General features: G+C 34.8%; 1 protein-coding gene across 7 annotated transcripts in view; it reads left to right on the top strand.

Moving 5' to 3' along the window:
* Positions 1-15,073, top strand: part of LOC126764842 (uncharacterized) — a 99,934-nt gene extending 84,861 nt beyond the window's left edge. For 5 of the 7 annotated variants that reach the window (XM_050482425.1, XM_050482424.1, XM_050482430.1 and 2 more), the window contains 6 exons: positions 10,067-10,372; positions 10,752-10,870; positions 11,489-11,561; positions 11,644-12,390; positions 12,501-13,031; positions 13,829-15,073. In XM_050482425.1, the coding sequence (XP_050338382.1) occupies positions 10,067-10,372; positions 10,752-10,870; positions 11,489-11,561; positions 11,644-12,390; positions 12,501-13,031; positions 13,829-13,942 (1,890 nt within the window). In that variant the 3' untranslated portion in view covers positions 13,943-15,073. Of the gene's footprint in view, positions 1-9,783; positions 9,992-10,066; positions 10,373-10,751; positions 10,871-11,488; positions 11,562-11,643; positions 12,391-12,500; positions 13,032-13,828 lie in introns of those variants that run through there. The other 2 variants (XM_050482427.1, XM_050482428.1) reach the window with 2 other exon arrangements.
* The last annotated feature ends 4,640 nt before the right edge of the window (positions 15,074-19,713 follow it).

Genomic DNA, 19,713 nt, shown 5'->3' with positions numbered 1-19,713 from the left:
GGCCCAGCTTGGATTTTCTACCAACAACACAATGTTGTGACGCTTTGTCGTCTCGTCAGTCCTTCGACACATTGACTTTTTGACAAAGCGGGAAGTTCGGCCATTGGTTGTCCGTGACAACGGAGGGTTTTGTATGAAACAATGGGTGTATATATTAGGTTGTCAAATATCTCCCTTCCGCCTTTTTGTCTTTTGAATTTCGCGGCTACGTATAAAGCGCTGCTGTTCGTATCTGGCAATACTATGTATACATCTTTGGAAAGGTCTTGACAAAACCTACAAAACGAAGCTATGCATGATTAGTTTGCATATTGCGTTCAACAGTTATAGACGTGTAAACATGGAGTTCACTAATGCCAAAATGCGCTATCCTTCGTTAAAGGCAAATCCGCTAGAGAAACGCTCCGTGAGATTAATGGTGCTTTGGGGGATAGAACGCTATCACGTCGAATGGTTTCGACGATTCAGAGCGGGTGAAAACGACACCATGGAAGACCTGTGACGACGAATACCGATCAAATCATGGAAAACATCGAGTTAGACCGATATGTGGCATCTCGTGGCATCGCCCAAAAGATGAGAGTTGGTCATCAATCCATTTTAAACCATCTGCAGATACATGAAAAAGCTTGATGTTTGGGTGTCGCATGATTTGACGCAAAAAAAAAAAATTGGACCGAATCAACGCCTGTGATATGCTGCTGAAATGGAACAATCTCGACCCATTTTTGAAGCGGATGGTGACTGCGACGAAAAATGGACCACATACACAATTCCGGTGAATCGTGCCAAACAGAGGCTAAGCCGGGATTGACGGCCAGGAAGATTTTGCTGTGTGTTTGGTGGGATTGGAAGGGAATTATCCACTATGAGCTGCTCCCATATGGCCAGACGCTTAATTCTACTATCTACTGCGAACAACTGGACCGCTTGAAGCAGGCGATCGACCAAAAGCGTCCAGAATTGGCCAACAGGAAGGGTCTAGTGTTCCACCAGGACAGCGCTAGACCACACACTTCGTTGATGACTCGTCAGAAGCTACGGGAGCTCGGATGTGAGGTTTTATCGCATCCACCATATGGCCCGGACATAGCGTCAAATGATTACCACCTGTTCCTGTCCCTTGCGAACGCCTTTGTTGGTGTAAAGTTAAAGAGGCTTGTGAAAAGTGGCTGACAGAGTTCTTCGCAAATAAGAAGGGGGGTAGAATGAAGTTGCCGTCTAGATGGAAACAGATTAACGAACAAAACGGCGCATATTTGAACTAAGTCCGATCACCGTAACATATTTTATAAAGCATTGAATAAAGAGCAAAAAAACGGAAGGGAGATATTTGACAACCTTATATTTACATACAAAGTTCTGTGTAGACAAATTTATATGTGAATATGTGAACTTTATGCGTACGGTTTTTTAAAATATGTTTACATGTACACATATGAAATTATATGCATATGACATGGTATTTTAAGATGTTATCAAAACTTCTATGACTTTATTATACATTTCAACAGAATTCATCATTAAATGGGTCAAATTGCACATACATACTTATATACTTACATACATACTTATGTGCTTTGATATCAAATATAAGGGAAAATCTATAAATGATATCCATAGTCGTTTAGGCATTGTAAATATGCGAATCTGTAAGCGTACATTTAAATTAGCATCACTTTTCTCATTTAACACTGAAAATGCTCAATTCTGCTATTTTCGACCCCTTCATATTAAATGCTGGTGAAATCCGTTAATAATATTTTTGTGTTGAAATTCACTAATAGAAAAGAGTACCCCTCCAAAAAATTAAACATCGTAAATTTGGCAACGCGTTGAACCTTCTCTATAAGATATCGCTAAAAGGATTTTCTCCGAATTGTAAAACTATATCTCACACATTGACCGATCTGTTTGGTAAAAAGTCAGTCATAGGCACTGAAGTAAACATTTTCAGAAATGGGGCCTTAAATGCTTATGATGGTGATAATTTTTAGACTTATCATAAGGGCACTATTTATTCAAAGTTGTATCCCGATATAACCTTGAATACATGATCTATATACTGGAAAGTGAAATAATCGCATGGAATGTTAATATGTATTATATGGGAAGGGGCCATAATTGAAATTCGATTTCGCCCATTTTCTCACTGTAACCCTGTAATGTCAAATAACGGTATACACGTAATGTTATTGAAATTGGTCGAATACATCCGGAGATAGGTGATTTCACCTAAAAGTAGATGGTGCCACACCCAATGTCCAATTTTGACATCGGCTCTTATAAAGCCTTCTTGTACCTACCTGGATGTAAAATTTAGTGACTTTTTCGCTTTTTAAATAAGTAACTTAAGTAAGTTTTCTTTTTGTGGGCGTGGCAATGGTTCTCCGTAGTTCACCTGCCCCTCCCCCCGTGGATCCGCCCCTTCTCTGTAGCAACATGTTGCAGGAGTATAAAGATATGAAAATATATTTGAGTAATTTATGTGGGAAAAATCATTTACCAGTTTTTTTCGTCATTTCACGATAGTATATGCTTGTATATTTTATATAAATACTAGCTGTTACCCTGTGCGTTTCGCTACACCTAAATCGAATAAAACTCTTAAGGGTTTTTACTTTGTGTTTTATTTATTGTTGTAAAACTGTTACTTATTTATAAAACATTTATAAAACATATTGGTATACAACATTTTTGGTTTTCCCACCTGGCGCGTAAATGAATAAGCACCAAACGATGCGGTGGCAGACCGGGGTGATATGTTATATGTTGTAGCTTCTCCTGGCAGTTTTTCTTGAATGGCAAAATTGATTTCGTTGACGTGTACATTTTTCGGTGCCAATATTGCGCGTTCACTTAAATAATCGTGGCGTTGATAGTGTTGAACAATAGTCGGAAATACACTTTCAATCAATTCTACTTTCGATTGTAAAAGTGTACAAAAGTTGTTCGGCAATGTGATCAAACCGGTATCATCGATTGGTCCAACAACTGCTTCGAAAACGCCGCTGCGGATCGATCATTTTGCAATTGGACTCGCATGTTGATGGTAAGAGTCAGCCTTTGAACATGTCTTCACAAAACTGACGATTTTAAACATCGACATCGTTTCGTCGGCAGGAGTTGATCGAGGAATGACTGACAAAGTTTGCCGAAAATCGCCGGATAATAAGACTAATGCTCCGCCAAAAATTTGTTGCTTTTGGCGTAAATCTTGCATTGTTCTATTGAATGCTTCTAATGACTTTTTGTTAGTCATTGGGCACTCATCCCATAGAACTATTCCAGCTCCTCGCAAAACTTTTGCCATTGTTGAATTCCTCGATATGTTGCATGTTGGTGTTTCAACGACTTGGATGTTCAACGGTAATTTCAACGCAGAATGTGCTGTTCGGCCGCTACCAAGTAGAGTAGCAGCGATGCCTGATGAAGCAATTGCCAGCGCAATTTTCTGCTGTGACCGTATAGTAGCAAGAATCAAAGAGATCAGAAACGTTTTCCCTGTACCACCGGGCGCATCAAGAAAGTAGAATCCACCGGCGTTATTGTCAACCGCTCGTATAATCTTATCATAAGCATTTTTCTGCTGAATATTCAATTTGGTAATGTTAGCTTGTATGAAAGCACGCAATTCATTGCAATCGTATTGTTGTTCACGTTGAAGCTCATGGTCAATGACTGGGCGCAGTAATGCCAAGTTGCGCTAATGCCTTATTCGCAATTGTAAGGCACAGATCTTCAACCAATATCAAAGCAGAATTATACTTTTGTAATGTATATAGCAAGTCTGCGTCCGATGCTCGATTACGCGCCAAAATTAATAAGTCCTCGGTCATGCAGTCTTTTTACTTATTCCACAGTTATTGCGGATTTGACCGAAGGCATGTAGATATTATTATGGCGAATAGTACGCGTATTTGTTTTGGATGAGATGTGAGTGATGCGTCATGAAGTGCGGTGTCCCAATGCATATCATCTTCTAACAAATGCAATCGCTGACATGCTTCACGATACGTCGCACACAACTGAACGTCAACAGTTTTCAAATCATCAAATGATCTTGGTCCGGTCACGTTGACTAATAGCAGACGCAAATAGAAACATTCGGCGTTGTTCGGAGGGATGGTGTAAATGTGTCTTATGGCATCGGTTTTACGGACATTTGGATAACCGTCAACACGCTCCCCTTGCTTTCGTCGTTGAAATGTTTTCGATGATGGATTGCAAGTGGAATATTGTGGTATTTCGGAATATAGCAATGTTCTTGCAAATTTATCGTTTTCACACAGCTCGAAAAAGGTAGTTAGTGTTGTCCCCGGTGGTCGTGTTAGAGTATGCATATTTGAAGTACATAAATAAAAATATGCATATTTGAAGTATATAAATAAAAATGGAAAAATTAACCTAAAACTACATCTTAAACTATGTATTTTACCCACACACGCATATGCAATAAGACCCACCAACAGTGTATTTGCGAACCGCATGGAAGAACTTACGAAACAATAACAATACTCACTTGCTTTGTGTGTGTTGCACGGTCAGCAGGAAAACACAAAATCGGTTCGAATAAATGTAGCAAATCGATGGAATTAAATCTGGAAAAAACACACAATGTTGAAACACTTTTTTTACACACACCGCGCATTTTCAAACGACAATCGAACCGCATGGCATCACATATGAAACAACAACAATACTCACTTGCTTTGTGTTGTACGCAGAATGTTAATCACGTTGAAATCTGAGAAAAATACACACAATGTTGAAACATTTTTTTTGATACACTCAGTGCATTCGGAACACTTACGTTTTGTATGTCTTGTTAACTTGACAGTCATCCATAGAAAGAACGAATGACACGCAAAAACGATCAACATGCGATGTCAATGTTTTTTATTAATTGTAAACATCCGCCAGTTGTTTCTGTTTATTAGTAAAAGGCGTTTGACAGGACTGCCAATCTTGTGGCAAACCATTATTTCATGAGAATTTGTATAGGCGGGATGTATCATTTTTTTTTTCTTTTTTTTTTGCAAAACGTGCAATGATACACACATTAAATTTCTTATGTGCACCCTCCCAACAGACCCCAATCACCTCTGAAAATTTCATTGAAATCGGCAAACCGTATAGGAGGAGAGGCAGAACAGGAAGTTTTGCCACTTAATTTTATATATATGAAAAATGAAAATACAAGGCGCGTTCCAAAGTAACAGGACTTTCCAAAATAAACAGAACAAATTGTTTTTCTGGCAAAAGCAATGTATTTTTATTCAAAACTCCTTCTGCTTCAATGAGCTTTTTGCACGGTCAAAACATGTCCAACGAGTGTTTAGCTCGTTGTCCGCTACCGACCAGATGCCGGTGCAAGCAATGGCCTTTACGTCTGCATAACGCTTTCCCTCGGGCAAATGCAATTTTTACAAAAGAAAGCACTTCGCACGGCAGCCATATCAGTGAATACGGGGCGTGGTTAATGGTTAAAAATGTGATTTATGTTCAAATAATCGGTCACAAGTGTCGATCGATGAGACGGATTCTGAGCAATTTTTGGTGCAAACACCTTTCGTAAGCCCAAATTTTCGGTCAAATTGCAATCAAGCGATGTTTTGGCGATGTTCACTTCCATTTCCGTGAAGTTTAATGATGATTTCGGCTGAGTTTTGATGAATTCACGCACAGTTTCGATGGAATTTCCGGTGATCACGGATTTTGAGTGGCCCATGTTGATCGTCATTTATGTCCGCGACCACTTTGAAACATTGAAACGCTAGTGCACTCTGCTACAGGATAGGCAATCATGGCCATAAACTTGTTTCATCAATTGAAACGTTTCGATAAACGATTTGAACGAAAACTCTAACTAAAGAATTACAATCCCTTCTTTTTTTCATTATCCAGCGACCTCCTAGAGAGCAAGGTATGGGTTGTACAAAATGAGCCGATTTTGAAATTATACCCTCTCTTTTAAATTTGCCAGTATTTACTTAACTTATTTTTATAAGAACTTTGAATCTATCGTAATTCATTTGGAAATGTCTCGTTTGTATTTCACTGTGTTGCACATAAAAATATAGTTTTTTAACTCTTCATACCTTCTTTGAATTTTCAAAGTGCTTAATTAATTTGTTTACTGGCCTGTGTGCTATGATGCTCAACTGTTCTAAAATACTGATAAGTACGATATGATTCATCATTTTGTAATGATGCAGGAGATTTTCACTCGGGCAATGCAAATTAGTTAATGCGTTTGAGCATCTGGGGTTTGATTTAGATCGATGCCATTTGCCAGAGTACAAACAGTTTTCATTTTTCAATATCACATTGTGGAAGAATGTCGACGTAATGAATTAAAATGTACAAAAAGTCTTTTTACAGTTTTCGAAGATGCAAACAGCTGTAAACCATGCCTTTCAGAAAGAAAATGGTGTCTTAAATGAAAGACAACAAATGATAATTTTTCAAAAGAGTTTCTTATATAAAACAAAAATATCCCATTTTTAAATTATTGATTGTTCAGCATCAATTTTGCTTTTGAACTATAGATCTCAGAACTCGATTAGAATCTATTCGGTTCAACTTTGTAAATAACTTAAAAAATTTTAAAGTTTGACAATGCTGGATCTTTCTGGAATACAAATGACTTAAAATATAAAATCAAATACCTCAATGAAAGCATATGTTATAGGCTCGTCAATTAAAATAAAATACCAATTTCCTCAACTTTTTCCAGATGTACGATTGATTAGGGCTGCTTTGCTGTGTAAAAGTCGTCTATGGGTGTATTTATCTGAAATTATAAAGATAGTTAAATTATTGGTTTTCTTATAGGACAAATTACATAATTTAAATTTTGAATAAAAGCAGGACAACAGTTATAGTTTTATCGCAAACGTTACTCCATACATACTCTTTACATTCTATGAAAATTTAGTAAATTTATTGATGGTTGATTCGAAAATTTACTCGTTTTGTTTATTTTCCTTGAGCGTAGTTAAATGAAGGCAGTAGTCGTAGCAGATGTAAAACGGTTTGATTTCAATAAACCACTCTAAAACTTTTAAATCAGAATTTTTAATATTATGTATTTCTAAGTGAAGATGCTCACCTGGTATTAAAAACTTAGTATCTTTCAAAACGTCTCCCTGTGAATTTTAAATAACTTCGCTAAGAAGTACTATTGTGTGGCTAAAACATTGTAGCGCAGTTCAAAATCGAATGAAATCTGAAAATTGTTTAAGTAATAAAGATTATTTTACAAATGTTGTCTTATATACCAGGGATGGATCGTATCGAAAATCGGAAAGCTTTCAAAACATCAAGATGTAGGGTGCAATATCGAATTCTCTCTCATTCAGCGTTGTTTTCAATTTTTGCTTTATATCTTCAGAGTTCCTCCAACGACAATTTCTGAAGAAATACATCAAATTCCTCTGCTGTGCTCTTACGTCCATCTGTATTTGATTCATGAACTCTGGCTGAGATTCGTGCGCCTTTTTCTAAAAATTTTTTTAGCTTTGAAACAGGTATCCTGAATTTCCGATTGTAAAAGAGATCCTGTGAAAAAAAGATTATAATCGCCGTCCGTATTAAAAACTCACTTACAATTCCTCCTATCTCGTTGCGCATTTGTAAACTGGAAAATTGGCGATAATGGCTTTTGCAAAAATTTTTTTTGTTGCCGAGATGGATAGTACCACAAAACTTTGCGCAGAAAGTTTGCAGCTTCACAAACGGTTTGGTTGTATTCCTCAGTATATGAGCACCATCACCTTCCTTAAGAAAGTCAATAATCCTATGTAAATACAACAACTCAATATTTATAAATTCAAATCTTTTATACCGCTGAGCAGAATATAACATTTATTGAATGCAAATGAACAATGCCAATTTGCGTGCAAATGCGATGTATGTAGCTTAGTTCATATTCTGCATATACGCCCATTTTTTATACTCACTTCATTTCCGATAGCTTCAAAACTAGAGCTTATTGCCTTGTCATTGAATTTATTTTCTGCTTAAGATTGTACATTGTAATTCATATTAGCACAAATAATTGGGATTTTGTCTTAGCTTACCTTTGTCTAAAATTTCTAAAAAACAGGAGCAACTTCAAACTGCTTAATTGTAGATACTATTTGGTCTTCCTCTATTGGAACTTTATCCCGGTCCAGAAATTTTATTGAGATATTGTACGCAATGCCGAATTTTGAACAAACTGTTGAAATGATAATGCAATAAAGGTTCACAAACTTTAACTATCCCACAAACAAGAAAAAACTTACTGAAATCACGCACATCTTTCGCTCTGGTATCTGTGTTTATATCAATGAGTTTTATCACATTCCCACTTTTCACTTTCACCAACATTTGCGTTTTTATTAATCAATTCTTTATTTCTTTAAAAATTTTATTATTTTTGTCTGTTGAAGCACGAAATTTCCCGACTGATTTCAGATGAAGACAAAGCAAGCCATGATGAGCGAAATGAGATGGCACCATGATTGCCATGCATTTTTTCATGTGTAGTAGTTTCAAAAAGCAAATAATTTATGCGGGATTTTAATTGTATTTAGATAAATGCATATATGCGCATAACCGCAGATTAAGAAAAAACCACATCAATTCCAATTATTATTGGTGTGTATTTGTTAATATTGAAATTGAAAAATAAATTCTTCAAACTATACTGTCGTTTGGGATTAAATTTTGCACCTTTTACAGATGAACATTTATATATTATTCAACAATTTTTTAATACATACAGATGCACATAACAGCATAGGTACTATTAATCCGTGGTTGCTGAACATATTCTTTACCTTTTATGCTAAATATTTTATTATAAAACTAAACAAATATCTACTCATAAATGCACAAGTAACATATGTATGTACATACATTTGCTCCCATGTATGTGAATGTAAATATACCATAAGTCAATGAAAATATTTCATACTTAAGGTATATCTTGCATTATTTGATGGCAACCCTTTCTTTGCGGCCACGAATAACTGTTAATTTCGCTTGTTATATACATACAGATGTACGTACACTTGAGCACTTGAATAGAAACAAAAACTGATGTCGGAATAATTGGATTTTTCTATTTTTCAACATATTTTTCTCTCGTTTAAAATGAAATAAAATTGTCCGTGGCTAAGTGATAGCCTCAACATTTTACCATTGTGATTAAACGCTTTTTTGTCTTAGACCTTTCGAAAAATGAACAATTTTTTTTTCGTATAGAAGAATTGACGTGCACATACAAAGAATAACTTCCTGCCTTACCATTAATTTTGAAATATATTTAAGTAGGCGCTTCTGTCTCTAGACAAATACAAACAAATTAAAAAACCGTCGGTAAATCGTGTCTGTAAAACATCATGATCCATCATTCAAACATTGTCTCTATCCATGTGCGAGTTAGTGTATACTGCCGATCATACATGAGATGGGAGACAGAGAGCGGTTAAAAGCGATTTTGAACATCGCGAAATTTATTGCCAGATTGGGTAATTAATAAACCATAGAAGTTTACTCTAGGATACTTTATAAGAATTTTCAAATTGCATTGGTATGAGATGGTATAGACGTAATCAGCAATTGTCAACAATTTTTCAGGTTAAAACCAAATTAGTCGACAAAAGAAGGATATAAATTTTTATATATATAATTGTGATACTTTGCGAAAAAATTTGCATTTATGGCATACATCAAATTGCAAGTGGTGGATTGGTATTGTAGTCAATTTTTTCTAACTTATGGTAACGCCATTTGTAATGAACAGCAATGCTGACTACCAAATAGTGTTAAGCTTATACTTTAAAGTGCAGATCAGCGAGCAAATTAGTAAAATGACTCCACATTTTCTCACGTTGCACTGTTTTGGTGTTACAAATGAGAATGACACCATAAATTAGTGTTAATATTGCTTCCAAAGGTGTAGAATTCACACTTTACTTTTTTGTGTGTAGAAGATAAGGTATTATTTTTTATATTTCTATACACATATTTTTACGTTAATGGTATATTGTATTTTTCCTAAAAAAACATTAAGGAGATGGCACAAACATCTCAGAATCAAACACGTGTTGTTGCTCCCGTGTCTATTCCCAGTAATTATCTGGACCCATCTCTTAATAAAACTTGCTCCCGACCTGCTGAAAATCTGCCATTGAAAACGTCAACACTATCTAACGACAGGACTGATATAGAAATTATAGTAACGAATCCTCACTATCAACCAACGGCATATATGACTTCACGACCAAATACAACTCGTCACAAACTGCTTCGGGACTTAAGTCATACAGCGTTATCGTCAAATGAAGAGATTTACACCGACCGTAGTGAATATATAGAGGTAGGTATGTTTTTTAGTTTCTGAAATATTCTTAATTTTGAATGTAGAAATAATCGAAATAAAGTTCAGATAATAATAGTGATATAAAAGTATTTAGCCCTTTAATTCCATCGGATTACGACACCCCTCAGTCCATTTCCGTATATCCTATGAAACCATATTCAAAATATTTTCTGTACAAAATATACCATCTTAAATGTCCAAGATGGATTTACGATAATTTATCTATTAAAAACCCAGTATGGGTCTTTGTTTAGTTGAGTTTATTTTAAACGCATCTCCACTCTTCTTTTCTGTTCTTGAATAATTAATTATAATAATATTTGATCATATTTATATTTATTCAATATGAAACACTAAAACTTCTAAAATTTTATAGCTTGAAACAAATCGGAAAAAAGAGTATCAACGGGAATTAATGGAACAAATCGTAGAAAAAAGGCGTACTGTTCAACTTTTACGAGAAAAGGAACGTATAGAGGATGAAGCTTTAACAAGGTTATAGTAATTCTGGTATTTTAACAAGCACCATATGTTGAATTTGATAACTATGACAATTACAAAACAAAAAATATGTGTAAAAAATATTTTTTTTTTTTAAATTATGCACTTTAGTTGCTATCCTTGTTTTGCTAAGTATGTGTAAGTTACCAAGATGTCCAAGTTAATTTTTTACTGTGTGGTAGTAGTACACACAATTTTTAAAGCACTTGTTTAAAATCTTAATATATTTGATGTATAACTTTAACTATGTATAACTTTTAAAAGAATGTTTTCATGAAAAAAAAACAATTTTTGTTTAGCGCTAAATTTTGTATAAGGATATCATGTTTTCGAAATCGTAGGTTTATTTGCTTTAACGCAAAAGATCAAAAAATCCCATGTTAAATTCATGCGAAAAGTAAAATTATTATAGTACGGTTAAAATTGACAAACAAGAGCTTATTTTCGTGGAATATTTTTATCAAGGCCAAAACTGAATCTTCGGTGACCGTCTGAAAAATATCAATTTGGAAAAACGGACATCATTATGTATACTTTAATAGATGAAGGTGTTTTGTCAACTAATATTTACATTATATTCATGCACTATTTATAATTACATATAATTTGAAGGCGTTTACAAGAGCAACTTAAATCAATTCATTTGGAGGAACAATTGGCGAAGAAAAACATTTTCACTGAAAAGGTATACAAATTATTAATTATTCGACTTGGCATTTGCATCAGTTTTTATTACTTTTTATTCCGTGCTCAACAAAATTCGAAAGGATACTAAGCAAAATCGGCTAATGAGATCTCAACTTCTTGCTAAATTAGAAAATGATGCTAATATGCTATTTGACAACAAAAGTTTCGAAAAAGGGGAAATCCCAGCGGACACTGGCAATGGAAGTTTAAAAAATAGCAAATGCTATGAGAGGGGGGATGTAAATAAAAATAAAGTTTATAAATACTTTACTAATTCAACTCGCCAAGACAACCACCATTATAACAGTATGAGCTCGTATACTAATATAATTCATGCCGATAAACATTTGGCTGAAAAAAAATGTTTTCACTTGAGTGAAAAAATTTGCTCTAAATGTGATGAACCGTTAAAGAGCTATGAAAGGTGTTGTCTATATTGCCAAGAACGACTTTATACAAACGAAATAGAACGTGGAGAAGTTCAATCAAAGGTTAAAGACAATGTCATTTATTGTGATAAACACAGTTCAAGAATTGACAGGACATATGAAAGGGAGAATTGTAGATCTAGTGAAAGTTTTCAGTTTGATGAAAGTGACATGGAAAAATATACATACCGTTTTGTATTAGTTTGTCATAAATGTGAACGAATATACATAGCTTGTCAAAATTGCGTTGTAAAAAAAGCCGTTTGCCGAGCCTGTCATCGTAAACTTAATATTTGCATGCGTTGTAGACGTAATTTATGTAATATATGCAGGAATAAAATTGCTACGGGCCAGAATACGGACCGAATATATACGAATGATACGCAGGCTAATAAACAGGTGAGAATGAATTGTTTAGGTTTTGTAAATATTTATAATAAACAAAGAACTTGTTGTTGTTCTTCAACCCTTTAAATAGTTATTATTTGTTAAATGCTTCATTATTACAGATTGAAGAAAACCATTTAAAGCAAGGCGTGGATTCATTTCGCATACTTAATTTAAATACTACCCCAAACATTGCTGAAGATGGTTACAACAGTTCATTAATTGGTACCGTTGCTAAAGATACACCATGTCATCAAATTAAAGATAATTTGGGGGATGAGAAGCCACAAGTTCCTCATTTGGATAGTATTGAAGTAAAATGTTTTTATTTAGATGAAGACGAAAATTCGTGCATTGACGGTGTCCGCCACGAAACGGATAAGCATCTGTCTCGATACATGAAAAATTATGGTGATGTCGCCCGATTGCGGATAGACAAAGAATGTAGCAAAAGCGAATCTCGCCATTTTGGCACACAAACAATCAATTCCAACTTGAAGCGGCGTGATATTATGCTGAAAGAGGAGCATTATTTGTCGATGCCATTGCTACGAGAAATGCCAAAAATGACGAGAAAGCAATTATTAAATTGTCCCGAAATGGACACAGCACATAGAACACGGAAACTCAATTGTATCAAGCAGAAGTGGGAGGTATGGCAGCTTTAGATATATCCATATTGTTTATATTATATACGAGTAGAACAGGCAGGTTCTGTAATTCATGGATATAAAAGTGAAAAATATACTAAGTGCAAAATTAATTTTATATCGAGAAAATACGTAATTAAAATAAAGGTAATTTTCAACTTTAAAATCGAAAACTACAAGCTTCCTGCGGCTATAACTATATATATTCTTGATCTGAAGAATCTCCTCTATCCGAACAAACCCATTTTATTCCCGAAATTCTGGGACGGTATACTAAAGCCGATCCAAGTATTGCCTCATTGAAACCAACACGACTAAAAATAATTTCCGTAACATGATCTACCAGAAAAAATATTTTAGGTTTAAATAAGGTAAAAACTAGTAATTTACTTTTTCCAAAGAAGTTTTCTTTAGCCTATTTTTTTTATCAGGTTTGTACGATTTACAAAGCTTTCATTAGGTTTCATTAGTTTCTAATGCTACTGGTGAGGTCACTATATTATTCACATTAACCGCAACCAATAGTTCTTTCTGTATTTAGCTGATCTCCAATCTTTGCAAATATACTATATACGCACTAATTTTTTATTATTATATTGATGAACATATGCATTTTATTTTTTGAATAATTTGAAAACAATTTTTTCGTTTTTTAGAATAACAAACCCAAACACACTCGTTTGTGTATATATTTTAATTTCAACTTTCACTCGAATTCCAGAACCTGCCCGATAGTATAATATGAAGATATTTAAATGTAATACATGCTTACGAAATTTGTATGAATTATAATATTCTAGGTGCCAGCCGTACAGAAGTGTATTATTACTCAGAATTCTCATACCCTAACTCAAGTGGGCGCTATACGAAAGCAACTACAAGCTGAATGTCTGAGTGATGCGCAAATTTATTAGGTTTTATTTATCAAAGTGGTAGTTTCTAGAAATATTTTGGATAATAATTCAAATTTGTATTGACAGTATGAACTTTAGAAAATACATATATCATTTATTTTGTATCATCAAATTTTATTGTTTATATTATTTTGTACCATACATTTATTTTCACATATGTAAGGGGTGTTCCAATTCTAGGTTCCTTACTTTTTTAAAGAAAAAACACACAAACTTTAAATATAATGGAGAATATCTGTTATCATTCGAAAGACCATTCTTTGGCATTTATTTTTGAAGATTATCTCTATCAAAAGCTGGCCGCGGCTACATCTCAAATGGTCCATCCGTTGAGTCGAATTTTCAATGACTCGTTCGAACAAATGTTTGCTCCAAGGCGTGAATTGAAGCAGGATTGTCCGCTTAAACTTTAGACTTTACATATCTCCATAAGAAAGAGTCTAACGGTGTGAAATTATTTGCTCACCGAAGTGTTCTCTAAATAAATCCATTGATGTATGCGATGTGAGAGAAGTGGCGCCGTCTTGTTAAAATTAAACGTTGCCAGATCACGGACTTCAATTTCAGTCATCAAATAGGCGATTATCATGGCGCTATAACGGTCGTTATTGATAACCGTCATCATTTACGAATAAATATGAACCGATGATTCCCCTGGCCCACAAACCACACCAAACCCTTGTTTATTCTGGATAATATTAAAAACGTTAATAACAACATCGAGAGTATAAAAAAATTACTTCAAAATCAACTATATTTGCTGGAGGAAAAGTAAAACTCCAAGCATCTGTAAAGAAGATAGAGACAAGGTCTACCAAAAAATTAAGCCAAACAGATATTTTAAAGTTATTTTAATTAAACGTTTTTGTTATTAAATATATTTATTATATATTAAATATAAAGGATTACTATATTACGACTGTTGTAAGAGCGCTCATGTCGAAAAAAAAGTATATTATTTAGATATGTATATTGTACCCATGTTATCAGTAATATATATAATATGTTCGGGCATTACTAATAGATTTGGAATTTTACAAATTAGAAAAAATAGTTTAAAACTTATGAAAAAATGTGTATTAAAAAATCTATTTAAGGATGACCCATTTAATAAAGATTAAATCAAATATGTGAGAGCGGTTTTTAAATATATAGAAAAAACAAAGAAGCAAGTGTTGAAGACTACGACAATAGGGATGGATTAGTATTATATCTCAGATGACGGCTAGTAACCCATAACGCTATGAGCCTATGCGTGATCTGCTTGGATTTTGCATACGCGGACAAACGTCCTATCCACATAATTGAAGAGAAACTAAGTATCCTAATGCTGGGAGTAATGTCAATTTGAGAGTACTACAACGAAGTAAATAAAAAATTTACCCTGCTAATAAATAAAACAATTCTGACACAATAAAGTTGTTTGACAGATTTTCTACGAAACAGAATCTGACCTCCTAGGGTACAATTTCCTTAAAAAATTTTACTATTAGCAAAAAATAGTAAAACTTTGTTCACAATTTCAAAATCTATCTCGTCCCCCTCAAAGTAATTCCTCTTGGCCGCAATACACCTGTTCCAACGTTTTCTCCAATCCACGAAAAAGTTAAAGTCTATTTCCGGAATAGCCTTCAATGCGCATAGCGTTTCACATTTGATATTTTCAATTGACTCAAAGCGGTTTTCCCGGAGCGGTCGTCTGAGTTTGCTAAATAGGCAGAAGTCACACGAAGCTAAATCGGAAATAGGGTGGTTGCGGTATGATGTAGGTTGAAAATTTGATGAATAACTCCTGAAGAATCAATGCAGTACGACGGTGCATTATAGTGGAGCAAAAACAAAAAGATGTCGGCCCATAAATCCGGCCTCTTTTTACGAATAGCTTCGCGAACGACGCATAACACTCAAATAGTAATCCTAGTTGAAATTTGGCCGGTCGGAAGGAATTCAGAGTGCACCACACCTCGATAGCAGCAGTAAGATCTCTGACTGTTAATCGTCGGTTCTAAAGCACCAATTTCTTTATTTTATTGTCGTGTTGATCATCAGTTGATGTTGATGGCCGTCCTGAACGTGGTTCTTCGTGAACGAGTTATCGACCCTCTTTGAATAATTTGTACCAATCAAAAAACTTGCTCACAACAAACAATTAACACCGACGGCCTTTTCGGACGTATCGGCATCAGAAATTTGATTCCGCATTGTTGAATAATTTCATATATCGTAAATTCGCTGAATGCACTTTATTAAATTTAAATTTATTAAAAGTAAGACGCAAAACTTCCTCAAATCGAGCAAACAAGGAACAAGGATATTCCTCACATCGAGCCGAGGGTAATAACGGCAAAAATACTGCTGTTAATAGCGGCCACTTCTATTTATAACAAGATAACGACCCAAAACACGTGCAGGGTTGCTATGAAATTATAAATAAATCCATAGGTCCCGCAATCACCATACATTAATCCTATTCAAAATATCTTGAACTTTTTGAAAAATCGTATTCGAAAACATCGAAGTTCATCAAAATAAGGCCAAGAAGCTGGATCATGGACTTAGTGGGTCAAAATATTCGGAAATAATACTAGAAATTGAGTGGAGAGCATACATCGATGTCTAGGGACAATGATAGCAACAAATTGTAGGCCAAAAACCGCTAAAACTACTGTAATTACTTTTGATTTATATAAATAATCGTTAGTGTATGTAAACTTTTTTGATATAAATTATGCCAATTTTAAGCTTTAGCATTAATTTTTTTTATTTGTGTAAAAAAAAATATTTTAATATGCTAAATTTAATGTTAAATATACATCTTTTGAAATGGACAGAAAAAAACCACAAAATTTATTCATTTTATAGCTAATAAACGTGCCGTAATTTAATAGAACTAGGTGTATGTAAACTTTATTGGTCCACTGTATGTACATTATTGCAATGTATAATACTGTACTCAGTACGTGGATTGAATAGAAGAGTTTCTCAAAACAAAACTGTGTGGGCCAAGTTTGAGAATATTTCGTGAACTTCTTCTACAGAGACTTCAATGTCATGACGCGTGTGTAGTTACGCCAGGCCGATCAATCTATCATTCAGAGCTTGCATTCGTTACAGGAAGTGTGCAGAATATGCGAAGAAAACCATGATTATGGGGTATAGGTCTACAGCGCAGTTCTTCAACGTTTCCTATGCAGTAGTCGGTAACTTGGTTGTCTTTTGACTTCTGCCTCTGCCCGATTCGCTTGAAACGTCGCCCGACGCTGACATTATCCAAAAGTTCTTTGAATCTATCTATCAAGATATCAACTTCTTCTACTGGGAGCAGCAAACTCAGTTGAAATCCATCCAATACTTCTCTAGAAAAGCGCGTTTTCATAATATTCTCACGCAGAAATTTTCGCCTTTGTTTTGTCGACCATAGATTCTTGGTTTTTGTTCGTCAACTTTCAGTTCTGACGTCATATTCGTGTCTGAATAAATGGATGGAAAATGTTCCTCAGCTTTTTGTCTTCGATTTCGGAATTTTACAAGCAACGTATCTATCATATTTAATGCCTTTTCCAGATCGATCGGTTCTTTCTGAAGAATCGCACTGAGTGAATGTGTTAGAGATAGAATATCCCAACTATAAATTCAAATTTGTATACGGCTGAGATGACTATCGTTGTTTTCCCGTTCTTTCCTTATTTTTCCAGTTACTAATTTTTATCAGAGCTTTAACGATCAACGACACTTTTGCGGAAAATTGGATAACTGCATCGCGTTGTTGAACCCATCTTGTTTCACATAACTGGATAAGATGTTTACCAAGTTTCGCGAATTTTTTTCAAGGACAAATCGCGGAGAAGGTATCAATTGAACAGATCACAGATGGAACTGAATTCAACAGTTTACAAGTTCTTTATCAAGCCGCGTCGTTTCAAATTTAACACTTTCAGTTACGGATCTGCCTGGATTTATTAACAATTTTTAGCAGTAGTAAAATTCTAAGTAAGACATTTAGCCCTTGGGCTAACTTTCATTTCCGAAACCCTTAATAAAGAAAAATGAATTATGTCATAAATTAAAAGGAATGTACATTAAAAACTCTTCGTAATTATCTCTACAGTATAACGAATCTCGAAATCCATACAGTTCATCAACCCTTGACATTTGCACTGTCAACCCGTAACTCCAACCGAAAAATGAAAAGATGGCATGCATTTATTTGCTCCAAATTTCATATACCAACCTGCTAAAACTAATATAGTGGCAGGAGCGCTGTCGCGGCTTGAAGTAGTGACAACATTCAAATACAAGAAATACAAAAACCTGTAAGCCATTTAAACAACAAATAATATTAAGAGAACAGCTTTACGAAACATGAGTTGATCGAAACCTTTGGAAATGAAAGACACTTAATAGAATTTGATACAGTGGAGAATTTATTAACCATTTAAAAAGAATTTATTAGACCAAATTTGGTAACAGCAATTCATTGTGCAGTAGAAGATTTACAAGATGTCCAGCGAGCTTTGAAGGAGACGTTTCAAAATAAATTTATTTTTGCTAAACATATATATAACAGAACAAATTCATAATAGAACTCATCTAATAGCCCTGACAGACGAGCAAAATTAATGCGCCTTAAGCAACGCTAATGCGCATTGAAATTTTATGGTGACAGACGGCAGACTTGTGCATTTAGGCAGCTGATAGTGAAATTTGTTTATTTATTAAAAAAAAAGTGAAATAAAAGTGTGCGAAAAAGTTAAGAATATTGGAAAAATGTATAGCAAACTGTGCGTTGTTTATTGTCTGCCATCTAAATATATTAAAATTTGTTTTTGTTAATATACTTACACATAATTTATTTAGCAATATAAAACTGCTTACCTCTGATGCTGCACACGCAAAGGAGGCGGCAGACTTCATGCGACATCTGTCAAAAAATAGCAAAAATCGGCCATTTTTGAGCAGTGTTGCCTACACAAATTTGGAAAATTCAGCTAAATGCACGGAATTCTTGTGCATTACAAACTTACATTAACATGGGTCAAATGTGCAAGTAAATATAAATTAAGCCCGCTAATGATATTAGCGCTGTAGTCTGTGAGGACTATAAATCACGTAGAAATCATTCAGCATATAGAAAAAAAATATTTTTTCAGGAAGTATGAAAACAAATTAAGCTATTTGTAAGAAAGTGTGTAATATGTAACAAAAATAAATATGACCCTAATCCAAAAATAGTAGCAATGGGCGAAGCTTCAATTTCTAAAAAAAGTTAATAGCTTGTAACGAAGCTTTTTGCTGTCCCTGATTCTTATAGTTTGCTGAGGTATACGATGTCCAGGGTTCGTTACAGTAAATTTGTAAACAGTGTGGCTCTCCACGAATCGTAATTTATTTTATATGATAATTGTCTCCCGCGTTGTGATGTCGTCGACCGAGGAAAGTGCTGTGGCAGGGTAACTGGGCGTTTCGACAGGCATTTACGTACGTTGCTGTACGTATTGCCTGTGGAGACTTCATATTGTTTACGGGGCATCTCGACAGGCTAAAGTTTATGACATACTAACTGTCAATCATTGCCTGATCATCGGCCATCTAACTCTCCGCAAAGCCGGTGCTGCGAGCTAGTACACCCGCAACATGTTGCGTTGGGATGGCGTGTGTTGCTGGCAGTGGCGTGGTTTCACCGTTGGGTATGCATGCTTGTTGTTTCGTCTGCTTATCTGGTTTCTCCGTCTCCTTTCCGTCTCTACCTTTATGGGTGGTGTGGGCTAAAT

The sequence above is a fragment of the Bactrocera neohumeralis genome, unplaced genomic scaffold (genome assembly GCF_024586455.1).
Source record: "Bactrocera neohumeralis isolate Rockhampton unplaced genomic scaffold, APGP_CSIRO_Bneo_wtdbg2-racon-allhic-juicebox.fasta_v2 cluster10, whole genome shotgun sequence".
Taxonomy (NCBI): Eukaryota; Metazoa; Arthropoda; class Insecta; order Diptera; family Tephritidae; genus Bactrocera; species Bactrocera neohumeralis.
Note: the sequence above shows the minus strand (reverse complement) of the source record. Positions and strands in the feature narration are given on the sequence as shown.